This window comes from Typopeltis vanoorti, chromosome 9, assembly GCF_054136105.1.
Source record: "Typopeltis vanoorti isolate ZY-2024b chromosome 9, IOZ_Tvanoo_1.0, whole genome shotgun sequence".
Classification (NCBI taxonomy): Eukaryota; Metazoa; Arthropoda; class Arachnida; order Uropygi; family Thelyphonidae; genus Typopeltis; species Typopeltis vanoorti.
In genome coordinates, this window is record NC_143557.1 from 143,144,477 (window position 1) to 143,167,748 (window position 23,272).

The following is a 23,272-nucleotide window of genomic DNA, read 5'->3' on the forward strand; positions in this document are numbered from 1 at the left end:
TTCCACTCTAAATTCAGCGAATATATATTTTTTCTTATTCATTCATTTATTCATTTTTTCCCCTTCCCAGCTTATATATTGTTTCTCTTTAACTTTCTCTGTACTAGCATGCCCTCATGTATGTCAGTTTGGCACTAACAATGTTTTTTTTTTCTTTGATCCAACACACGAGAGGTTGAAGGACCTATAAGCACATCAATGCCACTTCTGAGTCCTCACCAGCACCATAGTGCTGGTCAGGACTCAGAAGTTTACCTTTTTTTTTTTTTTGAAGAGTTGCAGGTTGTAGTTTGGAAATACTTTTTTTTTACGCTGCGCTGTTCCAGAGGAGGAAGGTAGATGGAATGAAAGAGGAAAAGGAAAATCAAGTTCGGTGTTACATTTGCAGAGTAATGGGGGTAATGAGTAGCTATTTCTCTTGTATTAAAACGTGCAGCAGAAAGTAGGTTAATGATGGCTGCCAGTTCAGTGGAGCATTGACGTACCTATAAAACAGACACAGAGCTGAAGCATTGCATCTGTAGTATAGAGGTTGAAGTGCATCTATAAGAGAGGAATAATCTATGAGCCGAATTGTCCTCTTCTGGACAGCGGCAAGAAAAACCTGATCTCGAAACTCGTCTAAATCGCGAATAACTTTTAGAATTTTTTTTTTTTTGTTAGTCTGAAAGTGCATTAGCCGCTCTTATTGTAGTGGTGGTGGAATTTTTTTATTCCCAGAAACACTTGTTTTTCATCTTGCAAAACAACCAGAATGGACAGAGGACAACGAACAAAATTTAAGTTACAGACATAATACATATTACCGGTTTCATAGCCTTAGCTACTACGGCTGTAATTCTGAAACCAGCTCTTGTATATTAAAAAAAAAGTTTTCTACACTGTTTGCCTAGTTTTCAAAAACATATATATATATATCATCTCATCTTCTTTATACCCTCTTTTACCTTGCGGTGTCGAGGGTCCATTAATCATCGGACCTCAATCCATTTACAGGATAAGGTGGTCAGCCCTATGCCCCGGTATATCCTATGGCGTGTAGTGTTAAGTTTATATATATATATATATATATATATATATATATTTTTTTTTTTTTTTCAAAATTCATTTTTACTTGGTTGGAATATTATAAAAAAGGTTTAATGACTATTACCGAGAGAAAAGATGACAAGATATATTTAAAAAAGATACTACTAGTTTACTAGTTTCGTTACATGAACATCCTCAGGTATCACATTCAAAGAAGTATATAAAAAATTACAGAGACTTAAAATTGTACTAACAGAACAAGTATAAAAACAGTAGCGTGTTTGAAAAAAATGCAAGTATGAGTTCCTAACGAACGAATACTACGCGCTGTCGCGAGTGCGCCAGTACTGAACAGAAGCAACGTGTGCGTCAGAGAGATTGTAACTCAGGCTGTTGTTGATATGAGAGGAATCTAGAGAAATTTCCCTAGATTCAACAATCTTTCTTTCGAGTTCATCGTAGCACACATGGATGTTAGCAGTTTGAGTCCAGTTTACAATGTGCTGGCGGCCTTCGTCTGAGTTAGCTGAAAAGAGAACGTGGCTAGAGAGAGCGCTAGCTCTAGTCCTGTTATAGGCGATATCTCTACGGTTTTCATCCAAACGTAGAAGGATGGATTTAGCAGTCTGTCCATAGTACGGCTTTCCGCAATCACATAAAATCTTGTATACTCCTGGAAACTGAGTAGGAAGATGTTTCTGTTTATGTTTGCTAAGTAATGAACGAAGTTTTGGAAGCGTAGTGAAGCACGTTTTGAAGTTGAATTTCTTGAGAATCTTTGCCAGTTTTGGTGAAAGAGAGCTGATGTAAGGCAAGGAGATGAAGGCTCTTGGGGAAGAGGGATCTTACAGAAGAAACAGAAATTGAAAATGAACTCCGTTTTCTTAAAAAAACGTTTATTAACAATGGTTTCTCTCCAAAGAAAATTGACAAATTTCTTTCCCCCAGGCACTCAACTACTTCTGAACTCGAAAGAAAGATTGTTGAATCTAGGGAAATTTCTCTAGATTCCTCTCATATCAACAACAGCCTGAGTTACAATCTCTCTGACGCACACGTTGCTTCTGTTCAGTACTGGCGCACTCGCGACAGCGCGTAGTATTCGTTTGTTTGGAACTCATACTTGCATTTTTTTCAAACACGCTACTGTTTTTATACTTGTTCTGTTAGTACAATTTTAAGTCTCTGTAATTTTTTATATACTTCTTTGAATGTGATACCTGAGGATGTTCATGTAACGAAACTAGTATATTTTTTAAATATATCTTGTCATCTTTTCTCTCGGTAATAGTCATTAAACCTTTTATATATATATATATATATACAGGGTGTTCGGGATAAATTTGACATATTTATAATTAATTATATTTTTCCGTAAGTTATATGTATTAACACACACTTCTCTTCATTTAAAAGTTTGGACCCTTCTTCATTCACATACAAGATGTCAGAAAGGATGGATAGCTGGAACCCACCTGAATCATGGAAGAGAATAACTTGTATCATGATGATTCGTGCCCGCCATCAAAATAAGGATATTACGACTGCTGCCCAATGCTCCCTGAATACAGTAAAAACAATCAGGCATGAACTAGAGACTTGCAATGGTGACTACGAGGATGTAGCAAGAAGAAAGATCCCTAGCAGACGATCTGATTGCGTTCGTACAGCAGAATTCCTCGCAAATCTGCAGGAACAGGTGTTGAAGAACCCTGGCATTGGAATTCGGGCTTTGTTCGTGGAGTTGCTAACTGTAGTCAAGCCCTGGATAACAAGGGTAGCCAATGGTAGGCCGTATGTATGGCAGCAGGATTCGGCCCCTTGCCACACCTCTGGGAAAAGTCAAAAATGGTTGTCTGAAAATTTCTACGACTTCACCAGTCCAAATGTTTGGCCTCCAAACTCCCCAGACCTTAACCCCATGGATTATTTTGTATGGGGCGCAGTTGAAAAAGACACCAATCGCACTTCCAGTAATACAAAAGCCCAGTTAATGGATAAAATTAAAACAGTTTTTGCGGCCCTTCCCAGGGAGACTGTAGCATCAGCTTGTTCGAGGTTCCGAAGCAGAATTGAAGCTGTGATCGATGCTAATGGTGGTTATTTTGAGTAAATCTTGTTGATAGTATTGTAATTAACTCTGCCTGTAATGTTTTTTTGTCAATTCATTAAATTTAATAGATACAAAGAAGATTTTCTTTTTCCTTACGAAACTGTCAAATTTATCCCGAACACCCTGTATATATATATATATAATTTTATTTTTATTTATTTATTATTGTTATTTTTTGGTGGTGGGGGGGGGGTATCGATTTGTGGTTCTTGGTCCACGCGGTTAGCCTAGTGGCTTTGCGCTTCGCAACCATATGCCTGGGGAAGGAGTGTCCTAGGTTCGATTCCCGTCCACGTCATGAGGAGCTTAAGGATCTTCCTCAGCCACAGCCAAGTTAGCCGGTCTTGGGCGTGGGCAGCAGGGTTTTTTCCGCCAGTTTATCTGGGGTTTTTCATCCCGCAAGCAGGCAAACCGGCCCCGTGAACACACAGGTTACAGTCATAAATACTTACGGCAAGGAAGGCAACGGGAAACCACCTTGCTCATAATCATCTCTCCCTAGAATGGTAGCATATAGCTACCCTCCCGCGGCCGTATGGCAGATGGGAACCAGAAGAGTTTCTAATGGTAAATCCCAATGATAAAGAGGCGTCTTTACTGAGAGGGCGCTAGATGTCTTCATAACATTACAACGTGTTTTAGACAGTGCTCACGTTTCGTGTCTCATGGGGAGGTTCTTAAATAAAGATTTATTAATCCTCTAGTGTATTCTTTGAGACGTAATGACTGACACTTTATTACCTGGTAAGCAGACCCTACATTATTATCGTAGCAAAGTTATTTTATTTCGGAGTAATCTGTGTTATAGTAATATAATATTATCTGTTTGCTTGCTATCTGTCTATCTACCATTATACAATAGTGGAGTTTATCGTAGTACATTGTCACTTCAAGGTCCTGTTTTTATGAATTATTATCTGTGTGCAATAGATATTTTTATAATGATGAAAATTCTTGTGGTGCAGCTTTCGATTTTTTGTAAATATTGCCATACTTGATTTACATATTTGCTATAATAATGCTGTATATATATCGAGAGGCGGGGGGGAGAGAACGACTTTGCACTGATTTTTCGTGAATGCGTATTACTGTTACGAATTAAAATGTACATTAATTTTATGTCAAATACGCATTTAATATGCAGACACCTTAAAAAAACATTGTTAAAATATCAAGGAAAAATACATCACTACGTTAACGTTTTTTTTATTTCATTTCGTCCCATTTTATTACTAACTTGATTGTTCGGTAATATGTATTTGTAATTGCAGATCTCACAGTTTACTAGCCTATAATTATTATTGCATCAACTATCCTGGAGTCAAAGACTCATCAAGCGAGAGAGAGAGAGAGCTCATGCAATTTAAAATAATAAAATATGTATTACAATGTAATAAATTATAAGGAACGTTTCATGTTTAAAATTTAGGCTATTTTTTTACTACCCATTCTTCTTCTTCTTCTTCTTCTTCTGCAGCTTCTCCCACTTAAGTGGGGTCACTGTTTCTTATGAGTCTCCTCCACACCTTCCTGTCTTGGGCTGTCACCACATCCAAGTTCTTCATCTTCAAGTCCTCTTCTACCAGCTCCCTCCATCTCTTCTTTGGCCGCCCACGCTTCCGCCTTCCTTGCACATCCATCTGCATGACCCTTCTTCCCACATATTCGTCCTCCCTCCTCATCACATGGCCAAACCATCTCAACCTTGCCTCCTGTATTTTCGCTCCTAAGTTCGTAACTTTCACTGTTCCCCTGACATAGTCATTTCTCAGATGATCCTTTCTGGTCACACCGCACATCCACCTAAGCATTCTCATCTCTGCTACTTCCATCCTGCTAATGTTATTTTTCCTCAGGGCCACAGTTTCTATAGCATATGTCATAGCTGGCCTCACTACTGTCCTATAAATTTTGCCTTTCAGATTGATCGGCACCCTCTTATCACATAACACTCCAGCCATCTCCCTCCAGTTCCTCCAACCTGCTTGTATCCTGCATCCCACTTCCTTCTCACCTCCTCCATCTTCTTCCACTGTCGAACCTAAGTATCTAAAGTCTCTTACCTTCCTGATGACATTTCCTTCCAGCTCCAGGTCTGTCTCCTGGCCACCGCCCACTGCGCAACACATATACTCTGTCTTACTTCTGCTCAGTCTCATACCTCTCTCTTCCAGTACTTTTCTCCATCTTTCCAGTTTAGTTTCCGCTTCTTCTCTTGAATCTACACACAGCAAGATGTCATCTGCATACAGCATTGTCCAAGGTGCATCTTCTCTCACCTCCTCTGTTACCACCTCCATCACAATATTAAACAGAAAAGGACTTAATGCTGACCCTTGATGCAAGCCAACTGTTACTTGAAAACATTTTTCCATTGATCATTGGAAAAGAGTTCCTGTAAGATTTTATCTAATACGCTGATTTAGTAGTTTTTTTTTTTTTTTTTAAATGCAATTAGAAAGCATGAAACCACACTAAGACTGTATCTAGACAATTCGGCTTTGGAATATTTTGATAGGCATTTAAATTGTAACTAGAAAAAAATAAGGAAACTAACTTCATTCTTTCTAATATTGTATTTTTCACTAATTTTGTTTGTTTTTAGAGGTGCTTTTCCCCCAAGTCAATGAGTCATAAATAATCTCCAGTGTTCCAGGGACATTAATTTACTACCCATTGACATGAAGAAAGAAGCTTCTATAAAACATACCGAATTAATTTATAATAGATAAATAATAATTGGTAACCATGAACTTTTTAAATTTGAAACTTGGGTCTCGAAAGCTAAAAGACAGCCAGCCCATCGTATATGTTATCTACAGGATTAAAAACATGCTTTATCTGCGATACTTAGTTTCTAATTATACTTCATTTGATCTAGATAATGGGGAAGTACTACATCCTGTGCCAAGTGTCGTCTTGAGGAAAAATAAAGTAAAATAAGAAAAACCTCTGCTTGGATTATTCCAAGAACGAGGACTGGACGTAGGTTTTTTTAGATCCCATAAAATCCCCAGTAGTTTGCAATAGGTTTCTGACCAGAGTTTTATCCATTGATCCGTCTCTGATAAATATGATTATTTTTTACGTTTTGTTATTATTATTAGTAGTAGTAGTATACTCGATATGCATCTAATATGGTTTAGAAATGAATGACAAATTTACTTTTTTATGCAAAAAATATTAATATCAGTTATTGTTTCTTTATCAAATTTATCACCTTCTTCTTGACTATTCAAACTGCTTCTGAACTGATATATGGAGCTGAAAATCATTCATTATTGACACATGGTTACTTATGATGTCATTACTGATTCTAAAGATGTATTTAGGCTTACGTTATAACCTGGTTGCCTGCTTCTTGCACACCACACAACTACAGCTATAAAGCAAATGGCTTTATATTTCTTATTTATTTATTAATTCATTTCTAGTTCACCTTTTGCGAAGGATTGGACGAAATTATATTTTTATTTTATTACTTTTTTTTTTCCTGACAGTTCCAGCCACTAATATAAACCTATATTAGTACCGTGGGTTGATAAGGATAATCAGGAAACCTTTCTTCAGAAATTAAAGATAGAACATTTCTCACCCGCTTCAGCACTGGACAGTTAAAGTACCATGTTTTCTTTTTATTTATTATAAAACTTGTCCTTTTCGAGCACCTCAGGCATTCATTAAGCAGGACGGTGGTTTCACGAGGCGATTTGACACATTCATAAAGATCCGTGCATCGAAGTGAGACTCCAAATGACTTAGTGGTTTAAGAGCCAAAGAGCTGTCCACTCGGCTAACCAGCAGGATTGTGGTCTTACACTTGACGAACAAAATCGTTACCTAAAGAAGAAATATCCATGTCAGAGTAGGATTCGCCATATTTATTTTACGAAATGGCAAATCCTATAATCTCAGGAAAGGTTTTCCACAGATTTTGCTGATACTAAATTAAACAAGCAGAAGTTTATAAAAAGCAAATTAAAATCACTGATAATAATAGTTATTCACTGGCTCCAAAAATCTAAGTTCACTGTGACTTTCTCTGTAGTCATTTGCAAAGTTATACATTTATTTAATACCTATACTCTTTTCACAATGCATTTTTGGTATAGACGTGAGGAACTTTGATCTGGTCTCTTTCGACTAGAGGCTAGTATCTGGTCTCATACGGTGGTGGAGGGTTTTTTCTTTTGGAAACTCGGGTTTTTCTTCCCTCAGAACAGGTAAACCGACCCCACGAACACACACTTCTGCAAACATAAATATCTTCCCCACCAACGTCAGGCTCTGCGGCAAGTCGGTTGGGATCGCACGCGTAAAGTAGCGTCATGTAGAAGGCCGATCCCAAATATATGGAATAAGGCACAAGAGGAAGACTTTTTTCACAATGCGGTTTAGAATCCATGCAAATTGCAGTGCAAAAAGAGCATAGCGAATTCACTTTCAGTTGAAAAACAAATCGTATAAAAACCTTGCATGACGATGGGAATTGAACCTATGTTTTCATCCGAAAGATGCAATCTTCCGATTACACTATGCAGGTATTATTTTTCTATTTTTATCTATTTTTCTTTTTCTTTGGTCGTTTTTTTAAAGAAAAAAAAAAAATTCTATATATGTAAATACACATGGAAATTTTTTTTGTGGAGATGGAGGATTATAATTATATTTAAATTTAAAATGATTATAATCATGAAATATATATACATCAGCGAAATCATTCAGTATCAAATATTGCCTGAACATTTCAGGTATTCCATATGTGGAGAATATCCTTTAGTACTTTAAAATTTGAATATCTGCATATTCCTTCTATGGGGTACACTTTGATATCCTAATTACATAAAATTTGTGTAACTCGCTTATCTTTAACTAGCCGAAAGTTTTAATTTTTTATAAAATATTATTTGCAATAATAATAATACAATGGTAATTAAACATTATGGCCTCGATATGTGTCCAGTGAACAATCTTTTTCTCTCTCTGTGTTTTAAAAAATACTAATCTAGAGCATGATTTGGTTTAGAAAAGAAGAGAGACAGACAAATATTTATTACTTGCTGTATAGCTCGTGTTTTATTAATATAGATAATTTAATTTAATAACATTTACTCCAAATGATTAATTTGTATTCATTCTCTGTTAACTACAAATTTTGAAAATACAAAAACTTCATAGCTTTTTCTTTATTTTATTTATTTGTCATACAAACATGCTAAATGGAAGTTTCATTACAATATAACTTCATTGCAGTTTCACCCCGCAAAACAGGCAAAGCGATCAGAACACTGCACTTGACAGACTGGCTTTATTGCCTTAGTTGCTTCGGCCATGCAAAACAGCAACCAAATCAAATCATCATCAAATTCCTGAACATATACCCTCAAGGGGTGCCCAGGATATGATAGTACTACATGAAAAATTTACATCATTGCTAACTTCCTATCTACAATTTTCCTCTACATCAGACTGTTACTTGTCAAGACTACAGTATTATCATTATCAGATCTTATTTTTCTATCGTCTAAGGCACATTGTACCGTATCAATCCACCTATATCTTGGTCTTCCTTTGGGTCATTTTTCTGCCCACCTGCAGAGAAACACTTGTTTTACTAATCTTTCCTCGCCCATTCTGTTTAAGTGACCATACCACCTGAGATTAGCTCTGCTAATGCATTCCTGGATGCCGACAATGTCAAGTTCTTTCCTAATATCCTCATTTTTAATATGATATTGCCATTGATGCCATCTGTTCACGCCTCTAATCTTTCTCAGGACTCTCATATCTGCGGTCTCTAGTCTTTGGTCAAGTGTTTTACTTCTGACCCAGCTCTCAGATCCATAAGTTAAAACTGGTTTGAACACTGTCTTGTATACAGCTAATTTAGTGTTCTGACTAATTTCTCTCTTATTCCATATGAATTTATTCAATTGACTTCCTACCATACCAGCTTTGTTGATTCTGTTGTCTATTTCCATATTTAATTTACCATCTTCACTAAAAATTATGCCTAAGTAGCTGAAATGTTTTACTCGTTCAACAGGTTCCCCGTTCACAACACAATTGACATTTTCAACAATTCTACCTATTTTCATTGTTTTTGTCTTTTTATTGCTGACCTTCATACCATATCTGTTACAACAGTTATTCAATTTAGTCAGGGAATCTTGCAGGCTTGTAGCGGATTTATTTAGAAGTATAACATCATCTGCATAAAGCAAAGAGCTGACATTAACATCTCCAATTCTGATATCATGTTTAATACCACTTTCCTTCATAATGTGATCCATATAGATAATGAATAACAGAGGGGATAATGTACATCCTTGTCTCATACCAGAGTTAACATTAAACCATCTTACTGTACTTCCTTTAATTCTAACTGCTGACTTGCAACTCAAATAAATACTAAGTGTTGCTTGATATAATGCCCCATTGATACCATATAACTGTAGCGTTTTGAATAGCTTCTCTCTTGGTACCTTGTCATATGCCTTTTCCAGATCAACAAAACTTAAATACAGATCTTTGTTATATTCCCATACTTTTCCAACTATTTGCCATAAAGGGAAGATCTGATCCTGACAGCCTCTATTTGGCCTGAATCCAGCTTTTCTTCCACAATTCTCTCAACTGTTTCTCAAATATGCTTGCATAGATCTTGCCAGGAACACTCAGTAGGAAAATACCTCTGTAATTCTCACATTCAGTTTTATTTCCCTTTTTATATATGTGTACTATTAGAGCTTACTCCAATCATCGGGAATTCGTCCCTTTGTACAGGCTTTCTGAACTATGCAGTGCAACCAGTGTAAGACTTTTATACCACCATATTTGATTTCTGTTCGAATATCATCTACTCCTGCTGCCTTTCCACGTTTCAAACCTTTTATGGCTTTTTCTACTTGAAGTATGGATATGTATTCCTCACTGTATGCCTGTTGCGTGTTTTTTTTACCACTATGCTATCAGTGCTTGTTTCGTTTAGCAATTTTTCGAAATAATTACTCCATACTTCAAGGATATCTTTTTCTCCTGTTTTCATGTAACCTTTATCATCTCTAACTCCTTTTACAACACTTCTTCCTCCATTTCTAAGCTTCTTCAACAACCTCTGTTGTTGAAGAAGGTGGTAAGAATATCTTACCACTTTCTTGATTTTATTTTCTATGTTCTTGCCAAAGTCCTCCCATGACTTTTGTTTAGCTAGTTTTACACAGTGTTTAGCATTCTTACATTTGTCTCTGTATTCTCTAAGAGCACAAGCTGATTTATTTGCCAGGAACTTTTGATATGCTTTCTTCTTTTCCTTCACTGCCTCTTTAACTTCCTGTGGAAATTAATCAGAACTCACCATGGAGTTCTGATTTTTCTATCCTTGCAGACAACCTCACCACATGCCTCTCTGGCTTAATCAATCAAGGTTTTTTTCCAGGCTCGCCACTGAATCTCTAAAGTTTGGTTCCTGTTCTCAAACTCTTTCATTTTTTCTTCAATAATCTTTGTGTAATTTAGTCTACAGTTCACATCTGAGAGCTGCTCAACTTTTATTCGCTTTAAAACTTTCTTACATGTTATTCTTTTCAATACGAAATTCAGTTTTATCCTGCTCAAGACTAAATGGTGATCACTTCCAATTTCAAATCATCTGTACACTCTGGTGTCCTGCACCAGGGAGAAAACATCACTATCAATAATAACATAGTCAATGAGACTTTCTTATTCCTAGCCTCTTCTCTCAATGTGAATTTGTGCACATTTTTATGTTGGAACATGGTGTTAGTAATAACCAGTCCATGTCCTGAGCAGAAATCCAACAGGTATTTGCCATTATTATTGGCTTTGCTCTTTTCTCCAAATTTTCCCAATATATTTTTGTATGTCTGACAATAATTTCCTACTCTGCTATTTAGATCCCCAACAAGGACCAACTTTTCCTTTTTTATTATGTCAGTTGCTTTCTCTAAAGCCTCAAAAAAATTCCTCCACTATTACCTTAGTAGAACCTTCTGTGGGACCATAGCCACAAATAAGTCTGATTGTCCAATTCTCCCTTCTGATATTTGCCCACATCACTTTAATTGAGACTGCCTGCCATTCAAGAAGATTAGCCTTGTATTTTGTGTTGAATACTATGGCTACTCCTTCTTTTCCTTGATTGTCATTTCCTGAATATAACATTTTGTATTTATTGTTCAGAAAGATCTTGCTGGTTTTTGTCTTTTTTTTGTTTCAGTCATCCCTATTATGTCGATCTGGTACTTATCTAATTCCTCAGCTAGCTCCATTTCTTTGCCATTCAGGCTTCTTATGTTGATAGTACCTATCTTTAACTCTGGTGATGTTGAGTTTGGGTGTGCTTTCAGATTTTTTCCAATAGCTGACTTTTCGCTGGTCACTCTTGTTCCCTGGCAAAAACAACAGGGGCCTTGTTTAACTGTGCTACCCCAGTCGGCATGAAATTTTGTCATGTTATACCATCATTTTCTATATTGGTTTAAGCCAATAAGAATACAATTTGGTCGGCTAAATTCTAAATTGCCAGCGTATCCTCGTTCGTTCGGTATCCAGGTAGATACCCAACAGGGTGCACCACGAGAAGGTGAGGATTGGACATTAGGTTAGAAGCCCTGGTCGGTTCTCCGCAAAAAGGCTATGCGGAGGTCTCCTCTCAGTTATACAGCTTTGATCCATAAGCAAAACACCCCGGAAGTATAACAAACTGCAACGTGCAACAGGGAAAAAAAAAAAACTACTACTTTAATCACAGATCTGTGATGTACAGAGCCAATTTTGGGATTGGGATATGTGCTCGTGTATTTTTAACTTGAAGATACATGGTATTCTTTCAGGAGAAAAATGCGATAGCTTTGCTGCAATATCTGAAATAAAAGTAATGTACAAAGGTTGGTCGATTGGTAGAGTCTCTGCTACTAATGGCTCAGTTAAGTAAGTTTGAGCGCAGTTAGTAGTTGGAAGGAGTATCAATCGTTCGATGCTGTCAGCACACTCTCGATCGATGAGTCTTTAGACTCCCTGGAGGTGTCAAAATTTTAATAATAATAATACCTAAGTTTCTATGATTTAACAGTTCTGTTAAAAGATTCCAGTATTGAGGCCACGTTTAATTTTAATTAATTTCATCAAGTACTTGGAAAGCCACGTCTGTTCTTATACAGTCTTCTTCAGCATACAAAATCCTCACTCCATTATAAATGAACCGTTTAATTCTTGAACAATCCATTCCCAAAATCTTAGGCGACATTACCCAACATTACTCCTGTGTTTATGCATTAAAACTGCTTTAGAGTACAAAAGCATCACTGCCGTTTAAGCATATTTGCTGTATTCCAAGGTCGGCCCCCAGATGTCCTTGGTCCCTTGGGAAGGTAACTTGTTTTGTAGTAGCATTACAGAAGCACATGTAATGAAACTGAAGACAATGAACATTTGTGCATTATCACTAAATCAAGGTCAAAATTATATTTTGGTTGAATGTACTCCTTTAATATGGCTAAAATACTAGAGGAAAAAAATACGTTGCTAAAATCTTCCAAAGTTGCAAACAAAAAAAAAAAAAATAGAAATTATTATTATTATTATTATTATTATTCAAGCCTCCATGGAGTCAAAAGACTCATCGTGGGAGGTCCTTCCTAAGAACATAAAATCTGTCAAGACTCATCGAGGGGAGGTCCCCCCTAAAAAACACAAAGTCTTATCATACCACTCCTTAAATTCATTGACCCTTCTCACTCTCACCACTCCATCAGGCAATGCATTCCACGGTTCAACCACCCTCCACGCAAAGAAACCACTCCTCACCCTCTTGCTCACAGTTTCCTTTTGTAACTTCCAGGGATGGCCTCTTGTCATCACTCCTTTCCCCTGTTCAACCAAGCGAAAGAACTCACCAGTGTTTACCCTGTAACCACCTCTCAACAGTTTAAAAGTCTCAATCATATCACCTCTCTTTCTGCTATTCACCAAACTCTGCATTACACATTCCCTCAGCCGATCCTCACAACCAAAATTGTACAGTCCTGAAAAACCATCTTTGTCATCTGTCTTTGTATCCTTTCCACATTTCCTGGGGACCAAATCTGAGAACAATAGTCTAAGTGTGGTCTGATCAGAGACTTATACAACGGAATGATAATCCTTTTATCTCTGCAGGTCAGTATCCTTCTCATAATTGCAGCAATCCTCTGTGTTACCTTCACCACCTTTGCAATATGTCCCCTAAATTTCAGGTTTCTATCAATCATCAACCCCAGATCTCTTGTCTCCCCTACTTTCTCCAGTATACCTCCTCCCATATAGTATGCGGCATCCCATCGATGTTTCCCAAACCAAGACCTTACATTTTGCTGTATTAAACTGACACCCCCATTCATTTGTCCATCTATCTAGCTTATTCAAATCCTCTTGCAGGGCTACCACATCTGCACTATTACGAATAATCCTTCCCAGCTTTGCATCATCTGCAAACAACTGAATATCCTCTTGCAATCCACTGGCAATGTCATTGATATAAAGGTTAAACAATATAGGTCCTAATACTGAGCCCTGTGGGACCCCACTTGTAACCCTCTCCCTCCTTGAAACTGCTCCACCATACACAACTCTCTGATACCTACCAGACAGCCAATCCTGAATCCAGTTGACCAATCTGACATCCAGACCCATGTGCTGCAACTTAAATATCAGCTTATCATGTGGCACCCTGTCAAATGCCTTTGCTAAGTCTAAGAAAATTGCAGTATATGCCTTTCCCTCATCTAATGTTCTTGTAACTTTGTTATAAAAGGCTTGCATATTGGTAAAACAAGAGCACTCCCTTCACAAATCCATGTTGACTCCCACCTTTAACATTATCCTCATCTGCTCAATGCTGTATACGGTCCCTCACTACTTTCTCCAAGATCTTAACAACTACTGATGACACACAGACTGGTCTATAATTAGACACTTCCAGTCTGTTACCACCCTTATGCAATGGCACTATCTTACCTTCATTTCATTCCCTGGGCACCTTTCCTGCAGCCAGACTTTCATTGAAAAGCCAGGTTAAAGGCATATAAGAAATGTGTGCATCAAATCAAGATTTCATCATCTTTCTCTTCTTATATATAACATGGGGGGGGGGGAGGGGGAAGCAGAGTGATTTAGTTAATTTCAGCGAGTCCAGGAAAAATTTAATTTATTTGACAAGGGGGAGGAACATAATTCGATAACTATATTCTGAGATTGGTGCCAATATTCTGAGATTAGTGCCGGCCTGGTTGGCCAAGTGGTTAGCATATCTGCTCCCCAGCCAAAGGCTGCATGTTTGAATTGTGCCATTGTCATGGATATTTGTGATTGTCTGTGAAAATACTAGTGGTGGTTGGTGTAGATGATACGGTTTGTTGTAGTTGGAGACAGAGAGTTGTAGAGTAGGTGCCCTACCTCAATGAGTCCCTTAGACTCCCTGGAGGTGTCACGTGATAATCCTAATATTAATAATAATCATAAGAAGAAACAGATTAGGATTGATTCTGGCCTCTCTCAAACAATGGATCATCTGAAAAACCCACACAGTTGTTGACATAGGTATTGGACAGATGGTCCCTTTCTCCGCCCATCAAGCGTTCATTCGAGAGCTCATTACGACATTCACCATTCAACATTCAAATAACTTTCCTCCCTTTGGAATGTGAAAATCTTTATAAGGTCTTTTCACCTGAAGAGTTATTAACTGAACTCGTATTTTGTGGCCTTTGTAAAACCAATTTTTCATCCTGCAAACTAGGCAACTCAATCCAAGAACACACTCATAGTTATTCAACAAAATACACTATTCCCACAACAATAGTTGCTTAGTAATTTCAGTCCAACCACTCCTTTGCCTTAAGATGTGTGTGTGTGTGTGTGTGTGTGTGTGTGTGTGTGGGCGAGTGAGCAGATAGAACATAATGATATTCACTTTATCATTAATATTTTTGCCAGTCTCATCTTTTATCCAAAATAATAATCGTAATCATTTTTAATTTTTTGACCAGTTTCATCTCTGTATGATCATCATCATCATACTTTTCAAGGATTTAAGCCTAGATTGGCCTGTTCGGCCTTAGAAGTCATCGTTGAATCTCCTCAGAGGGCATCCTGGTTTTCTTTAATGATTTGTAATTTAATGCTTGTTTTGCTAATCTTTCTGTTTTTCATTCTTTCAACTTGTTCCATCCATTTATGTTTATATTTTTTAATTTTTTCTATTACTGATTCATGGTTTAATTCTTTCATAATTTCTTCATTTCTTTTGTGATTGAATAGAGTATACTTTGCAGTTTTTCTCATAAACTTCATTTCAGCTGTTATTAATCTTTGTTTGTCTTTGTGTTTTTATTGTTCAAATTTCGCTTCCATACAATGGGACTGGTAAGGCTAATGTATTGTATACTTTTTAATGTAGTTTATTCTTGAACTAGATTATGTTTAAATACAATAAGTTCATACATAAATACATACAATTTAAATACATTAGGTTTAAATTACATGTCATTTTTAAATATTTCAAAATTTTTAGGTTTATCATTTTCTTTTTAATATGTAATCCTAGCGTGTTTAGGCTTATATTTGATTCTCAAGATTCGTATATTTTTTAAGGAATTTGACAACGTATTAGTTAATAAATAACTTTATTTACTATCTATATTTCGCTGATGTCAAATCAGCATCATCAGGGGAAAATACAATTGTATCAAACACGTGTATGCAGACACACTTCGGTTAACAAAGATGAAGAAACCAGAGAGATATAAGAGACCTAGAGTCCTACAGTTACGGCACCTATTGGCTTTGGTTGGGAGTTCTAGGTTGTTGGGCTGACTCTCTGCAGATGAGGATTTTCTCCATATGAGGTGGGGGTGGTGGAGTATGATACAACCATATTTGTTTAGGTTGGGGTACTTGGTAAGAGCTGAAGCTGTTCATATGTATTCATACATCCTCAGTAGTTAAATGAATTCACCTGTTCTAAGAGCTTTTTATCTATTAGCATTTTAGTTATTATTGGATTTTATTATTATTATTACGATCAACTCCAAGGAGTCGACAGACTCATTGAGGGAGGCCCTAACATCTTGTCAAGAACAACTATTTTGTCCTTTAAAGGCCATCGTTTTTTATTTTTCTGTTGATATCAACAGATAATCTGTTGATTATCATTCCATTATTTCATTTAAATTTAAAATATCTTTCTGTAAGTGATCTTCAGAATTTGTAGTCATTATTTGATCACTAGCAAAAAAAGGAATGTGTTTAAGTTTACTGTAGGAGAAAGTTTAATACCTTTGATGAAAATTTTATTTCATTTTATTATTATTTCATTTAAATAAATATTGAAAAGAGCTGCTGAAAGGGGACATTTCTGTTGGACTCCTTGATTTGTTTCTCTCATACATGATACATCATAATTTAATCTTATTTGTGTTTGATTATTTTCATATATATTTATGATAGCTTTTAGAATATTATTTAGTATTTGTCTTTCTTTTAATATGTTAAATAAAACACTTCTTTTAACTTTATCAAATGCTTTTTCAAAGTCAATAAATGTAATATGTGTTTCTAAATTGTATTCTCTTCTTTTCTCTATTACTAATTTTAAGCAAAAAGCTGGGTCTATACATAATTGTCCTTTTCTAAGTCCATTTTGTAATTCTAAAATAAAGGTAATAGAGATTATCCTAATTTTAGGGTAATCTCTATTACCTCTTTTTAAAAAGAAATAGGGATCACTATTGCTTTTTTTTTTTCATTCTATTAGTGGGTTGCTTGTTGAATAGATTTTATTTAAAAATAAGTATTTCTTTAAACCTTATTCCTGCATATTTATATAATTCTGAACCTAACTTATCTTCTCAAGGTGATTTTCTATTTCTTGTTTCTACCAAGCTGATTTCTAATTCTTCTATAGTTATTTCCTTTTCATTTTCATTAAATGTTTATTATTATTATTATTATTCAGGCCTCCATGGAGTCAAAAGACTCATCATGGGAAGTCCTTCCTTAGAACATAAAGTCTGTCGAGACTCTTCGAGGGGAGGTCCCCCCCTAAGAAACACAAAGTCTATCATACCACTCCTTAAACTTATTGACCGTTCTCGCTCTCACCACTCCATCAGGCAATGCATTCCATGGTTCAACCACCCTCCACGCAAAGAAACCACTCCTCACCCTCTTGCTCACAGTTTCCTTTCGTAACTTCCAGGCATGGCCTCTTGTCATCACTCCTTCCTGCTGTTCAACCAAGCGAAAGAACTCCCCAGTGTCAACCCTGTAACCACCTCTCAGCAGTTTAAAAGTCTCAATCATATCACCTCTCCTTCTTCTATCCACCAAACTCTGCAGTCCACATTCCCTCAGCCGATCCTCATAACCAAAATTGTACAGTCCTGAAACCATCTTTGTCATCCGTCTCTGTACCCTTTCCACAGTTAATTTATCCCCTTCAAATCCTGGGGACCAAATCTGAGAACAATAGTCTAAGTGTAGTCTGATCAGAGATTTATACAATGGAATGATAATCCTTTTATCTCTGTAGGTCACTGTCCTTCTCATAATTACAGCAATCCTCTGTGTTACCTTCACCTTTGCAATATGTCCCCTAAATTTCAGGTTTCTATCAATCATCAACTCCAGATCTCTTGTCTCCCCTACTTTCTCCAGTATAACTCCTCCCATATAGTATGCAGCATCCCATCGATGTTTCCCAAACCTCAAGACCTTACATTTTGCTGAATTAAACTGAAGCCCCCATTCATCTGCCCATCTATATAGCTTATTCAAATCCTCTTGCAGGGCTACCACATCTACACTATTTCTAATAATCCTTCCCAGCTTCGCATCATCCGCAAACAACTGAATATCTCTTGCAATTAACCGGCAATGTCATTGATATAAAGGTTAAACAATATAGGTCCTAGTACTGAGCCCTATGGGACCCCACTTGTAACCCTCTGCCTCCTTGAAACTGCTCCACCATACACAAATCTCTGATACCTACCAGACAGCCAATCCTGAATCCAGTTGACCAATCTGACATCCAGACCCATGTGCTGCAACTTAAATATCAGCTTATCATGTGGCACCCTGTCAAATGCCTTTGCTAAGTCTAAGAAAATTGCAGTATATGCCTTTCCCTCATCTTATGTTCTTGTAACTTTATTATAAAAGGCTTGCATATTGCTAAAACAAGAGTGCCCCTTCACAAATCCATGTTGACTCTCTCACAGATAACATTACCCTCATCTGCCCAATGCTGTATACGGTCCATCACTACTTTCTCCAAGATCTTAACAACTACTGATGACACACAGACTGATCTATAATTAGACACTTCCAGTCTGTTACCACCCTTATGCAATGGCACTATCTTACCTTCATTCCATTCCCTGGGCACCTTTCCTGCAGCCAGACTTTCATTGAAAAGCCAGGTTAAAGGCACTGTCAATTCCCTAGCACATTCTATCAAAACCCGTGGTGAAATACCATCCAGTCCCAAAGGTTTACTGACATCCAGAGTAAGTACTTAGTATCTGAAACACACTCTCCTTCTGAACCTCGAACCTGCCCTGTCCCTCTAGCATTAAAACTGACTCCTCTAGGATGAAATACTCCAATAAAGTGTTCATTGAACAATTCCACTATGTCCTCTGCATCATCACCGTATTCCCATTTGTATCTCACAATATCATTCTTCTACAGTCATTTCTTCTCTTACTGGCCACATAGTTAAAAAAATTCCCTAGGATTTTCTTTGGATATTAGGGCCAATCTCCTCTCATATTCCAGTTTCGCTTTCCTTACCACACTAGTCACTCTTCTGGCCTGTCTGTCCACCATTCTGTATAGAAATTCCTCTAATTTCAATTCCGCATTTGATTTTACATTGTCTCTAGTATCTGTACTTAAATGTTTCAAAATCTTATACATTGGGTCTTATTTTATATAAATTGTTCTAATTAGAAACAAATTTGTTCTATGATTCTGTCCTTTTTCTGATTTCTCTTTTAGTTATGGCTCTTATTATTTTATACTCTATTTCATCATCTAATCTTTTATGACTTAACCATTTTTGATATGCTTCTTTTTTCATTTTGATTATTTCTTGGATTGTATCATCCTATATCTTCAGTTTTTTCTTTTGATTGAATTTTTTGGTCTTTCCTAAGCTTCCATTTGCTGCTGTATTTAGTATTGTTTTTATATTAAGCCATTCTATTTCTTCGTTTCATTTTATTTTATATAAATACTGGTTCTTTTTTGTTCATTGTATATTTATGTTACTTAATAACTAGTCCGTGCAGCTAGCCTAGTGGCTATGCACTTCACAACCATATGCCTGGGGAAGGAGTGTTCCAGGTTCGATTCCCGTCGGTGACGTGAGGAGCTGAAGGATCTTCCTCAGCCATAGCCAAGTTAGCTGGTCTTGGGCAGTATGGTTTTTCTCCAGTTTATCCTGGGGTTTTTCATCCCGCTAAGCAGGCAAACGGGCCTTGAGAACTCATCACTACAGACATAGGATACACCAGGGCATAGTGCTGACTGTAACAGAGGCTGTCTGCTCCGTTATTGTAATATCTTCTTTTATTCTTTATTACTAATTAGCAGTGTGCGCTTTTCCTCTCATAACCTTTCTCACTTACTCTACTGCATATTAATTTTTATCCACCTTCTGTATTTACTAGTTGCATGCCTACGAACACTGGAAAATTTATTTGTTAGACTGCTCCACCAATATATTAATATTTGGCATAAGACTCAATAAAATGTCCGGTAGATCTCTCTTACTAGCGTAAATTACATAAACAGTCGTGGTTTTTAAGTAATTAAACTGAGCTTTTAATGCCTTAGTTGTTTCCCGCTCACAAGTCCGATTATTTTTTTAGAAACAGTGCATTGTAAAATAAAAGATCAGGCAGCACTCTTTTTACAAATAATTAAAACACATTTATTTACATTAGTATGAAATATACATGAATCAAACGATAGGGAGATTGCTTTCTCTACCCATCTATAAAATTAGAACCCTTTTACTTCAACACTAAATAATCTCTTGAACTCAAAAACTTATTTACTCTCTGCTTACAAATTCAACTTGTTAAACTTCTAGTTTACTCGCAAAGAGGTTAGCTAACTCTCTGTTACATTATTTTTACAAATTTGATATCAACTTCTAACATGCCAATTAACTCTCTTATAGACACTTCTTATTAATATTAAACTAATTCTTAACAGTCCATCTATTACATATCTCCTAAATTATAAGAGAAAATGTACAAAGGGATGGATCTTACAGAAGCTGTGTCGCACACTCTTCCAATGGTCCTGCACTAATGTTTCTATGGCTTTTCTTTCATCTCGAGTTTTAGGCTTCCTTCAGGAGTGTCTTGCTTCAGCAGTATCACGTCAGGATATTGGCAGGCATTTGGACTGCAATCTGCGGTACTCGAATAGCACATGCAAGAGGTTTCAGCATACGGGCAAATTCTCCTCTGGATCCTATTTCAGAACTTCTGCTTCTAATTGCCGCTACTTCTAATTGCCGATGACTGTGCCTCTAACTGCTGACCGCAGATGATTGTAACTGCCGTCGACTGGCTCTTGCTCTTTTCAGTAACAGCGCTTCGCCTTTCTCTCTTGGAAACTGGACCTGGACTCTCCTGCTTAGTAACTGGGGCCTTGCCTCTCCTCGTTCTCTGCCGCCACTACTCTGGTTCCGATTGTCTCTCCTCTTGATGATCGGCTCAGTCCCCTTTTATTTTGCGATTTGGGAACGCGCACTAAGAGTAGTAAACCCCGAATAATTCGGCATGACTCTTTCATCTTCTTTTAAGTTCGACTCGCTCTTTGTTCTCCTCTGTGCATTCTTTTGATCGTATTTTACCATGCAGCAGAAACTTCAGGAGAGTACTCTTGTCTCCATCTACAAGGGTAAAGGGGATGCACAAGACTGTATAAATTACATAGGAATAAAGTTGATGTCCCACACAATGAAAATCCTAGAAAGGGTTCTTGATGGAAGATTGAGGAAGGAGGTGGAGATTGCAAAGGAAAATTTGGCTTCATGCCTGGTCGATAGACGACAGATGCTATCTTTGGGTTACGACAGATGATGGAAAAGTTTCCAGAGAAACAATGGAAGCTACATCTGGCATTTATTGATCTGGAGAAAGCATACGATAGAGTGCCAAGGCAAGAAGTCTGGAGGTGTTTGAGGGAGAAGAAGGTACCGGAGAAATATGTCAGGTTGGTGCAGGAAATGTACAGAAATGTGAAGACGTGTTCAAACCTGCCTGGGAGAGACAGAAAGTTTTCCAGTGACAGTTGGCTTTCATCAAGGGTCAGCATTAAGTCCATTTCTGTTTAATATTGTGATGGAGGTGGTGACGGAGGAGGTGAGAGAAGATGCACCTTGGACAATGTTGTATGCAGATGGCATCTTGCTGTGTGCAGATTCAAGAGAAGAAGCGGGAACTAAACTAGAAAGATGGAGAAAAGTACTGGAAGAGAGAGGTATGAGACTGAGCAGAAGTAAGACAGAGTATATGTGTTGCACAGTGGGCGGTGGCCAGGAGACAGCTCTGGAGCTGGAAGGAAATGTCATCAGGAAGGTGAGGGACTTTAGATACTTAGGTTCAACAGCAGAAGAAGAAGATGGAGGAGCTGTGAAGGAAGTGGGATGCAGGATACAAGCGGGTTGGAGGAACTGGAGAGAGATGGCTGGAGTGTTATGTGATAAGAGGGTGCCAATCATTCCGAAAGGCAAAATCTATAGGACAGTAGTGAGGCCAGCTATGACGTATGCTATAGAAACTGTGGCCCTGAGGAAAAATAACATCAGCAGGATGGAAGTAGTAGAAATGAGAATGCTTAGGTGGATGTGCAGTGTGACCAGAAGAGATCGTCTGAGAAATGACTATGTGAGGGAAACAGTGAAAGTTACGAACTTAGGAGCGAAGATACAGGAGGCAAGGTTGAGATGGTTTGGTCATGTGATGAGGAGGGAGGACGAATATGTGGAAAGAAGGGTCATGCAGATGGATGTGCAAGGAAGGAGGAATCGTGGGCGACCAAAGAAGATATGGAGGGAGCTGGTAGAAGAGGACTTGAGGATGAAGAACTTGGATGTGGTGACAGCCCAAGACAGGAGGATGTGGAGGAGACTCATCATCAACAGTGACCCCACTTAAGTGGGAGAAGCTGCAGAAGAAGAATGATCTAGTCCATGCGGTTAGCCTAGTGGATATGCGCTTCGCAACTGTATACCTGGGGAAGGAGTGTCCTAGGTTCGATTCCCATCGGTGACATGAGAAGCTGAAGGATCTTCCTCAGCCGTAGCCAAGTCTTGGGCAGTAGGGGCAGTAGGGTTTTTCCCCAGTTTATCCTGGGATTTTTCATCCTGCAAAGCAGGCAAACCGGCCTTGAGAACTCAACACTACAGACGTAGGATGCACCAGGGCATAGTGCTGACCTCCTTATCCTGTGAACGGTTTGAGGTCCAATGATTAATAAACCCTCGACACCATAAGGTAAAAGAGGGAAAGGAAGATGAGATGAATAATATAGTTTTTCTCAGGGCTCACATTGGTGAGTACAGCCATGGCAAACCCGAGATACCCAAGCTAGACCTGATCTTACTTCATACAATATACACTTGGTATATCATATCTGGAGACTGGTCTTCTACTCATCTTTCCCTCTACTCTCTCTCTTCTTACTCCTTCCCCCCCCAGTGCTATTAGAGCAATTCGAGGGCGAGGGGGGTGACTCTTTCTTCTCAAACTGTAGTTTCTACTATCTACTAAAAAAAGGCAAGCCTAGTTGTCTTAAGGTGGCACCCCCCCCCCCCCACCACCACCACTAGGATACCTATCGTCATGCTAGTTACTTGACATAGGGAAACACACATTACTTTCAAGTCTCAACGAAATCCAAATGATAGAAAACATGCAAACTAGAAAAGGTTAAGAAACTTTGGAAAAAGAAAAACGTAGTGAAATATGCTACATGGAACATTAGAAGCATAGCACATAAAGAAGAATTAGATTAAATTTTAAATATAGAAATTGCAGTTCTTGC

The 23,272-nt window shown here is 37.6% G+C and overlaps 1 protein-coding gene across 1 annotated transcript in view; it reads left to right on the forward strand.

Annotated features, from left to right (window-relative positions):
- Positions 1 to 3,765: 3,765 nt before the first annotated feature.
- LOC150103645 (nuclear envelope phosphatase-regulatory subunit 1-like) overlaps positions 3,766 to 23,272 on the forward strand; it is a 110,106-nt gene continuing 90,599 nt past the window's right edge. Inside the window, exon 1 of the mRNA XM_090397717.1 lies at positions 3,766 to 3,886. Coding sequence (XP_090253843.1) covers positions 3,865 to 3,886 — 22 coding nt within the window. The 5' untranslated portion in view covers positions 3,766 to 3,864. The remainder of the gene's footprint in view (positions 3,887 to 23,272) is intronic.